Genomic DNA, 11,011 nt, shown 5'->3' with positions numbered 1-11,011 from the left:
GGAGAGATGTAAGACTCTGTAACCAGTAAGTTGGAATTATTTCATGGGACTCCAATTAGAGCAACAACACAAAAATCACAGAGCCACAGGACTCAATTGGCCACCCATGCTGTTATTAGCCAAGTGTGGCACATGATACAAGGCTTGCTAAACCAGGCAAGATTATCTATGGATGTGCCAACTCCATCAGACCTAATGTGGTCTATGTAGGCTATATCAGCTCCAGTAGACCTACACAGAAATAGGTATAGTAATTTTTAATATTTCCCAGTCTTCAAATCATCACAAGTATATTTATATAATGAAAAGATGTCTAGTTTAAAGCAAAGAAATCCTTTTAAACTATCAAGTAGACCAACAAAAACTTCCCTGAGCTTTAAATATTTTACATTCTATACTGAAAAGCAGAGCCTCATTGACTGTTTAGTGCTTACGATATTGATATCTATCTATCTTCAAGAATAAGATTTCTGAGACTCCAATTCTAGTTATTTACTGTCTCTGGCTTCACAATTTTTAAGGGAAGTAGAAAGTAGTGTTTATGATCTCATTAAGCACATACCTTTGCTCCCAGCTCATTGTAATGCAATTTCAAAGCCGTTACTCTTTCATCCAGCTCTTTGGGGTTTTCAGTCTGTTTTTTCTGTACAATCTGACGCCCAGTTTTTATCACCATTTCCACTTCAGACTTCACTTCACTCAGACTTTTGTACAAGTTCTAAAATACAAAACAAAGCATGAAAATTAGCAAGTGTTAAATTAGCTCACAGTATTACTAAAAGAATATGTATCAGCTCAATTGCTATATATTTACAGTCTTAATGGAGTAGTATTTTGCAGCTGTGGCCAATATCTAGCTTGTACATTTTCTCTTAAGGTTTCTATTTCTAATTATGTACAAAATATAGATGTGCATAATTTGCTGTTATTCTTAATAGAGGGCATCATGTATGTATTAAATTCTTCTCTCCAAAATCATAAAATCATCTAAAATTACATGGTTTCCATTTTAAATGTTTAAATGTCTAGCTATGATTTTTGACCAATTAACTCTGTCATTCACCAGATATTTATTGAGTGCCTATCATATACCAGAGAGTACCTAAGTTAATGAGTAACTAGTGGTGGCCAAGATAGACATGAACAATGTTGTTCTCATGGAGCTTAGATTTTATTAGGGTAACACATGTAAATTTTCAGGTCATAATTACAATGTACATTATTTCATACACCAAAAGGAAGATAATTCAAATATTTTAACTATAGAAGTATATTTTCTTAATTGTGTTGATCAAAAAATATAAAGATATATAAAGTATGATGTAAACTTACATGTATATAACAACTAAAAACAACAAGTATCATGATTTACAAAAGTAGGTTACTGGAACCAGCATTGTGGTGTACCAGGTTAAGCCACGACATGAAGTGCTGGCATCCCATATGGGCACCAGTTCAAGTCCTGGCTGCTCCATTTGAGTTTCAGCTCCTTGTTAATGTGCCTGGAAAAGCACTGGAAGATGGACCAAGTGCTTAGGCCCCTGCATCCTCATGGGAGTTCCAGAAGAAGCTCCTGGCTCCCAGTTCTAGTCTGCTCCAGCCCTGACCATTGTGGCCACTTGAAGAGTGAACCAGCGGATGGAAATACTCTGTCTTTGTACCCCTCCTCCCCATGCCATAATTCTACCTTTCAAATAAATAAAAAGGTAGGTTGCAATAAATAAGTAGCATGAGACAACATTATAACTTTGGGAGGGAGCTATGTTCACCACTATGCCACTGCCTCTTGGTGTCATGACTAAACTTTACGGTTATTTTCCTGGGATGGCATGGTACTATGTACATCTGCATATATGTATGTAAGTACTTGCATATGTATACATGTATGAATAATAGTTTGGATTATTGTTGCTTTCATTTGTTCAGTGGCAAATCTGAATAACTGCTATTTAATATCACTCAAATAAAGTTGCTAGTTGGTAAATACTTCTTGCAATTTGAAGTAAAATTGGGTTTCTCTTTTCAGTCTCTAATCAAACATCAGTCTCTAATACAAAATATTTTGTAAAAGACTGAACGATTAATCAATGCTACATGCATAATCTATTGCCATCTTAATCCCCTCTTTGATGACTGATGTTTATATTCATTTAATTGTGTGTTCTGAGCTTTCCAGTTTTCTGTTTGTTTGTTTGACAGGTAGAGTTATAGACAGTGAGAGTGAGAGAGTGAGAGAGTGAGAGAGTGAGAGAGTGAGAGAGAGAGAGAGAGAGAGAGAGAGAGAGAAAGGTCTTCCTTCCGTTGGTTCACTCCCCAAATGGCTGCTATGGACGGTGCTGTGCCGATCCGAAGCCAGGAGCCAGGTGCTTCTTCCTGGTCTCCCGTGTAGGTGCAGGGGCCTGAGCACCTGAGCCATCCTCCACTGCACTCCTGGGCCACAGCAGAGAGCTGGACTGGAAGAGGAGCAACTGGGACTAGAACTGGCGCCCATATGGGATGTCAGCACTGCAAGCGGAGGATTAACCTAGTGAGCCATGGTGCCAGCCCCTCCAGCTTATTTTTTTCTAACTGCATTTTACTTTGTTCTTTTTTTTCCAAAGATTTATTTATTTATTTGAAAGGCCAAGTTACAGAGAGGCAGAGACAAAGAGAGAGAGGTCTTCCATCCACTGGTTCACCCCCCTATAGCAACAACAGCCGGAGCTGTGCACATCTGAAGCCAGGAGCCTCTTCCAAGTCTCCCACGTGGGTACAGGGGCCCAAGGACTTGGGCCATCCTTTACTGCTTTCCCAAGCCACAGCAGAGAGCTGGACTGGAAGTGGAGCAACTGGGACTCAGACTGGCGCCCATATTGGATGCTGGCAATGCAGGTGGTGGCTTTACCTGCTAAGCCACAGTGCCAGCCCCTTATTTTGTTCTTAGAACATTAAAAATATTTGAGTATTTCAAAACACTGAATTCATTAATTGTTATATTGGGAACTAACTATGAATTTTGGAATCAGAGATACTGAAAAATGATTTACTGCTTAAACTTTATGAAAATCCCAGTGATTTACTTTATGATAAAAGCTCATACAGGGGTCAGGTAAAGCCAATGCCTGCATGCCAGCATCCCATATGGGCACCGGTTCACATCCCAGCTGCTCCACTTCCAATCCAGCTCTCTGCTATGGCCTGGGAAAGCAGTAGAAGATGACTCAAGTCCTTGGGCCCCTGCATCCATGTGGGAGACCCAGAGGAAGCTCCTGGCTTCGCATCAGTGGAGCTCTGGCTGTTGCGGTCATCTGGGGAGTGAACCAGAGGATGGAAGACATCTCTTTCTGCCTCTCCTTCCCTCTCTGTGTAACTCTGCCTTTCAAGTAAATAAATAAATCCTAAAAAAAAAGCTCATACAAGGTACTATAAGCAATTAACATCACTTCATTCAACAGGAAAAGAAAATATACGTAACCAAGAAGAGTAAATATTCTTTATGCTAATGTTAATAAGACACTTTAATAGGCAAAACTCATTCGTGAAAGCCATGATTATAAAAGATATGTGTATGTAAATATATTGATCTTAAGTAATGAAACATATAAAAGTTCTAATGAAATCATATCCACAGAGAAGGACTATTTGAATTGGTCCTGACAGCCAAACTAGAACCCAACCCAAAGTGGTGCAGGACAAAGGTAGAGCAGGGAGCAGGTGGTATCATTTCTGGCTCATTTTGCTAGTAGATAAGTTTTATGAGGGAAAATTAGAGACTTGGCCTTAGAAGAGAATATACAGCTCTCTCATTTCAAATGCTGGTCATAATGACAGTGTACTTGGATCACTTCTGCTTTCAATTCCTACTGCACAATTTCAGATATGTTCCCCCTGTATTCCTACCTTTACTCATCTAATATCAGCTAATTTCAGTTTATCATTATAGTCAAAATTCCTTTTTTTTGGAATAGGAATATTTAAAGTAAGGGTGCCACAAAGTATAGCCTGAATTATAAAGACATTTTATTAAATATTTCATAGTTTCTTGCAAACAAATACACACATTTCTTTCAAAATATGTGTTATAAACAAAGCTTTTTCACATTCACAATGATATGACAGATTTATATTAAAAATGGGTCAGTTTTTCATTTATATTTTGGAAAAATGTAGAAATAACACTTAAAACACCAAGCACTAATCTTTCCCTTTACTTCATACCATTAAGTGCTTTCATTGTAAGTGAATTTTTACTCTGATGGTCATTAGACATAATAATACTTATATTACTCTGGTAGACACTCAAATTTCTTAGCTCTATGTTATCGTACATGGTACATTTCTAACAGCAGCAATGTGGGATACTACTTGATATTCCAAAGTCTAATGAAGAGTTATGGTACCAACAACTTGTATGTTTTCATGCCTTTTTATTTTGTCTATGTGCTGTATTGTTATTTCCATGTTATCAAGCACTGATGTTTAATGGAAAGATACTAGAAACTGGAGTAAGCGCACCTATATTGAAAACTCGCTTTGCCCTCCATCTACTGTTTGTCTTGCAGAAAATCTGCAGTCTTGAGAAACAGAAATGTCAGTCGATCATGTATCTTACATGGTGCTCATTATTTCTGGAATGCTTAATATTATTGCAGTTATCACTATTATTAAAGTTTCCAGATTCATGTATTTCTCTTCTGCATTTCAATTTAAATATATATTCATTTCCATGAGAATCCTTTGATTTCTGCACAGTCCTTATCAGAATTATTAAGAATGATAAAGAATAGGCAAAAAATGACTACAATTTCAATACAGTTGTTCCATTTTTCTTAAGCTTAAAATGACATACTATAATTATTAAAGTTACCTGAAAACAATTTCTATTACAAAAGAGAATTATCAAACACTTAATAAGGAAAAAGCAAGGTGCAGTTATGTATTTGCCACCAGAAATACATACCACACAGTGATTTAACTGTGACTGAACTACTTCCTGTTCAACACTCTTTGTTTCCAATGCAGGCAAGTGCATCTTCACTTCATCCAAAATCATCTTACTTTCCTCTAGACGCTGCTCAAAATTGGCTGGTTTCTGGAATAATCGAAACTTCATGGAAACATCTTGCAATTTTTTCTGTAAGGACAATAGAAGGAGTCCCCGGTTTAATTTTGTCTTTCAAACAATAACAACTCGTACTTTTGTTAACATTTTTTCTTTATTTCTGAAGACATATATAAATAAAATAAAAACACAGTCAATCATTCATTCTCCATTTGACTAACATGAGAAAGACATATTTGATAGAATACAGTATTTGTTCTTAATGTGATACTAAATAAAAGGTAATTTATTAACCTATTCTATGTTTAAAATTACAAAGCAAAAAAAGCCCATAATGTTTAGACATCACATTGTAGTTTTTAATAAAGTTTTCAATTCCAGTTTAGATAATCAAATTGTCAAAAAAAGGTTACAATATATTTGAATGCCCAGCCAAAGCAGGTTCCTTAGTTTATACAATGAAATATACCTGTGCAACATCAATTTGGGACAAGACTCTTTGGGCAGCCTCCTTCCCTTGGTTATGTTTCTTCATTTCTTCTAAACTAATCTCATGACTGGTCAAATCTGACTGGATTTTCTGTTGAAAGAATAGCACTGTTAGCACATACTGAAAATTATTACAACTAACAATTCACTCTCCCGAGAACATGGAATTCAGAACCACTATTACGAGGTATCCTGTGCTTCAGCATTACAAAAATATTTTATGGATCATAAATTATGAGAATTAAATGACTTAGTTATCTCCTATTGTGACTTTTATCAGAAAGATTATCCTTTTGATTCGATGTTAATGAAGATACTTGAGATGTTTTCAATAGGGAATATCTATTTGTATCTAATATAGTCAACTGATACCATTTTACCTTTGATGTCACAATCAAATCCGACCAAGTATAAGATCAAGCTAAAGTGACAGAAGTAAAATGTAATGCAAAAGCTAGAAGTGGAAAATGTTCATTAGTTTTAATCTTTGTTCATTCTGTGCAATGTTTCAGTTAACTTTCAGAAAAATATAGTTCTAGGAGAGGGAAATTAAATAGCATTGTTTTTTGTTTGAAAGATAGTTAATGGCTTCTTCAAGTAAGTAACTTGAAGTTTAGATAGCAATAAATAGTATCTACATAGTCAATACACAATAGTTTTATCAAATTCTGTTCAAAAGTACGTCTGTATTTTACTTTTGGGATTCTGAGCTAATTATAGTTATGGGTCAAATATTACACTGTGATGAGAAAACAAAAAATTATCTTTTTTTGTAAGACTCCTCGAAATCAGCCAGCGGTCAAATTACTTTAATTATAAATAAGTAAAAGATGAAAATGTGAACTTACTATCAGTGCTCATAAACATTATCATACAAAATAGTTTGCATAACACATATTAGTGTAAACTAATTTAACCAAATAGAGTCAATTCAGGCACATATTACTAGAAAATATGGGGCAGGAACTGGCATGACAGTTAAGGTGCTTAGTTCACCAACAACCCATTTTAGAGTCCTTGGGTTAGAGTCCTAGTTCTGCTTTCAACCCTGCACCCTGGTAATACACACCCTGGGAGGGAGGAGATAATGGCTCAAGTGACAATCAATGAGCAACTGTAATCACTGAAATCACATGATAGAACCATCAAGCTTGGCTTTATCAATTCATAAAACTATCAGAAATAACAATAATTTGATGTTACAAATAAATAAAATATAGGCTTGGGTACCTTTCTGAGTCAGAAATTTAATGGGACCCTTGTTTCCATGAGAGTTTTCTACATCCTTGTGACAAATCTCCATGTCTCATTTCTGGTTTTGCTTTAGGTAATTTTTTACACATAAACAATAGTTCCAGCTAATATACTGGATATACAAAGTGGCAGGATTTATTAAAACCAAAGCATTTCTTGTTGAGGGAAAATGAGGTGTGAAGACAGAACACTGAACAGTACAAAGAGAATGGCAGAAATATAAGTGGAAACACAGGTACTAACATGATACTAAATAACTTCATGTCTTAAACGAATGCTTTTTAAAAAAGTGACTATCAATTTTAAAAAGTTGATCAAGATCATAGATAATACTTATACTGACAGTATTTAATAACTAAGGAAATTCATAGTGAGAAAATGTTACTACTAATAACGCTTTGGACAGTTTGAATTTTAATATTCATTATAGGTATATTTGTGTGGGGAGTTGGGGGAGAGACACAGAAAGTTAAAGGCAATATACGACTGTGCAGCATGCATTTATTTAAGGGCTTTCAAACGTGAGGGAAGTAGAAATGGAGGACAAAGAGAAAAGCATGAAGAATACAGGTATTTAAGGGATGTGGAGAAGAAAGCACCAAAGGAAGAAAATGAGGAGTCTAAGGGAAGGAGGAGGAAAAGGACCAGGAAAGAGAGAATGCCACATAAATCAAATGCTGTGAGAATTTTCAGAACGAGAGAGAAGTCAACAATATTATTTCTAAGATAGATCAAATAAGATAAGTAGTAACAAGGATACATTAGTGGTAAATGTGCACTGTAGCTGGAATAGTCAGTGGATGATGAGAGCAGAAATCTTACTTTCAAGGACTGATGCCTGATTAAAGGTCAAGAAATGTTCTTATAAAAATAGTCAAAATTATTTTTGAAGAAACTTGTCTTTATACACAAGCAAATTCAGGTCAATCAGATTTGAACGTGATTTAAGGCTATGGGAAAAGAGCCAACGACTAATTTTTTGTTTTAATTTAAGAAGAAAATTGATTAAAAAAATAGAGTGAAAACATAAGGGAAAGGGAATGAAGAATAAAACTCACGGCCAATGGAAAATACCCACAGGAGTTCTTTTTCACATACCAAAGTTAAGAAACATAAAGACAACTTTGGGCATGGAGAGGCACTAAGTTGAATGCTTCATACTTTAAGCTCTCAGGGAATAACGATGGGATAATGGTATGAGAAACCAGGAGTTAAATCTCAGACTTCTACCTTGGGCAAATCAGCTAATGATTCTGAGCCTCAATTTCATCATCTCTAAACTGGGAAAGATAATGACAAGCAACAATGAAGTTTTATCATAATTTGTCGATACTATATCTGGGAAATTCTCATAACTTCAGCTGACAACTAGATTGATTTTGGTCAAAAAGAATGAGTGTGATAGTATATGCTGAAACACCTGCTGAACATACTGTACGAAGGTTTATTCATAATTTTTAGTGATGTATAATTTTCTTTTTTTAAGATTTTATGTATTTATTTGAGAGGTAGATTTACAGATAGTCAGAGGGAGAGAGAGAGAGAGTTCTTTCTTCTGCTGGTTCACTCCCCAAATGGCCACAACAGCTGGAGCTGCACTGATCCAAAGCCAGGAGCTAGGTGCTTCTTCCCGGTCTTCCATGAGTGTGCAGGGGCCCACGGACTTGGGCCATCTTCTACTGCTTTCCCAGGCCATAGCAAAGAGCTGGATTGAAAGAGGAGCAGCTGGGACTAGAACTGACACACTTATGGAATGCTGGCACCTCACGTGGAGGATTAACCTACTGTGCAGGGCACCGACCCCACGTATAATTTCTTATAAGGACAAGACTCCTGGTATTTGCTTAGCATGAAAGAAGAGAAGGTCAAGGTTTAAAGGAAAGTGGTGAAATGTGAATAGTTACTGTGGTAATTGGTAAAAAAAAAAGCTGATGAGAGAAAAGTTAAAAAAAAGATATTGAGAGAGTAAAGTACCCAGATTTTACATCTGTAACATTATTTGTTTGCAAGCTTTCATTACCTTCTACGTAACTTCAGTGACCAAGGCATAGTAGAGGAGAAAATGAAATTGATACATAGTGCTTTAGCCTTTTATACCAGTGAAACAAAAGAAGAACATAGAAAGAAATTATCATTCTCTTCACTCCATTTCCTAATAATAAAGTAATTCACTCCATTTCTTAATCAAATGAGCACATGTATTTATCATCTTCATATAAAGATGAGGATAGAAATAGTACTATATCTAAGGTAACATAACTTAGAAATAGCAAACTCGGTGCCCTTTAAACAATTATACTATCTCTTAAATTATAATCTAAAAATGTGAATATCCACCATATGGACATTTGTCAGGGCCGGCATTGTGGCACAGTGGGTAAAGCCATTTGTGATGCTGGCATCCAATATAGGTGACTGTTCAGGACCTGGCTGCTCCACTTCAAATCCAGCTCCCTGCTAACGTGCCTAGGAAAGCAGCAGAGGATGCCCTAAGTGCTTAGGTACCTGCACCCACGTGGGAGACCCAGAAGTTGTTCCTGGATCCTGGCTTTCACCTGACTTTCTCTCTCTCTTTGTGTGTGTGTGTGTGCGCGTGTGCGTGTATGTGTGTATATACATATCTCCCTATCTTTCCTTGTTCTTCAAATTAGTAAATCTTTAAAATTTGGACAATTTTCAGAGAAAACAAAGTTAATTTTTTGTATAATGATATCACTTAATCAATTCAATTCAATAAAGACATTTGTTCATCATCTACCTACTCAATTTTACATAGAACAAAACCACTGTCTCTGTACTTAATGGGCTGTCATTTTACAGTGATATAGGCAAACTATAAAATGAAAATGTATGAAATATGATACAAAACCTCATGATGCCTTATGATCAAAGGGAAGGGGAATATTAGTGTACACTATAAAATCCTGTGATATTTTAACAAATTGGCATGCCTTATATTAGACATGGCTGACAAGGGGTTTCGGAAGTGTCGAACATATGAAAATGATATCTCATTGCAGGCAATGGGAATCTCACTAGCAATGATCATGTTTGAGGTGTGCAGTACACACTTAGTTTTATAGAAGGAAAGACAATCAACACAGGTGGAGAAAGGATATTATATAGAGCAGACACTAATATAAAAACACTGAAATCTGAGTTTCATACTCTAGCATTTGATTTCTTATTTGTGATTTGAATTGTTTTCTCCTAAATACTGCCCCTCAAAATTCTAGATGTTTGGTGTTACAAAATAAAGATAATTAAAGTGATAATTAAAATGCAGTTCTTCTGATGATAAATTCCTCAGTTTTTCAATGAGGCATACTGCTATCACAATTCATCAACAACAGGAACAGCAATATCTTAAAAATACACAACCACAAACTGAACTTTAATCTGCTCCAGGGGACACAAAAGACCAAGTAATGTGTGAAAAGAAGGTAAGGTAATTAGAAATTCAGTCAAAGCATCCCGTGGAATTTGAAATATTCATGTTTATATCAAGTATTCAGACTGTTGAGAGGATGAGTTTCTGTGTTCTTAGGTCACCATCACTGAAATCATTAAAATTGAAGAAATGATGGTTGAACATTATATAAAAGTGAGAATTCATCATAACTTACAGACATTTCTAGAAAAATTCATATGTCTTTAGTTCTGTTCCAATCTGGAGACCAAATTCTTTATGAATTAAGTAGATTATACATAAAATATTGAGTGGCTGTGTATATTACTGAACTCAAATATTTTATGTATTAATCTGCATTGTGTCTATCAAAGAGAGATGCAGTCTTTTACTTAAATTATCTTTTTGCTCTCTTTGGTAGAATATCTGGCAAGTAGATTTGGAAAAAGCTATGCAATATATTTCATTAATATATTAACAATAACTTAATTCATTTACATATATAAATATATATATTCTAATTGATTCTATATTGGGAAAGTTGTATAACATACATTACACTTACCTTTATCAAGCATCTTTATCAATTAATTCTATAATGTTTATAATCAGATGACAATTTTAGTTCATACTTGGGATATCATTTACTTCCTATTTTACCTAACATTATCAGAGTATTATTCCAGAAGCACATAATTAAAGGCTCTTATCACTTTAGAGCAGGCTTACTGTGAAACAGATAAGTGATTTGTTTAAAGGACAGAATATCATGCAAATTTCCAGGCAGAATGGATAATCCTTTAAGTAAAAATCTCTCT

General features: G+C 35.3%; 1 protein-coding gene across 9 annotated transcripts in view; it reads right to left on the bottom strand.

Moving 5' to 3' along the window:
* The window catches only part of DMD (dystrophin), a 2,142,101-nt gene that overhangs the window by 1,308,004 nt on the left and 823,086 nt on the right, over nt 1-11,011 (bottom strand). For all 9 annotated transcript variants that reach the window (XM_062183372.1, XM_062183374.1, XM_062183379.1 and 6 more), the window contains 3 exons: nt 5,511-5,621; nt 4,940-5,113; nt 563-718 (listed from right to left, as the gene is read on the bottom strand). In XM_062183372.1, the coding sequence (XP_062039356.1) occupies nt 563-718; nt 4,940-5,113; nt 5,511-5,621 (441 nt within the window). The remainder of the gene's footprint in view (nt 1-562; nt 719-4,939; nt 5,114-5,510; nt 5,622-11,011) is intronic.

Source organism: Lepus europaeus, chromosome X (assembly GCF_033115175.1).
Source record: "Lepus europaeus isolate LE1 chromosome X, mLepTim1.pri, whole genome shotgun sequence".
Taxonomy (NCBI): Eukaryota; Metazoa; Chordata; class Mammalia; order Lagomorpha; family Leporidae; genus Lepus; species Lepus europaeus.
Note: the sequence above shows the minus strand (reverse complement) of the source record. Positions and strands in the feature narration are given on the sequence as shown.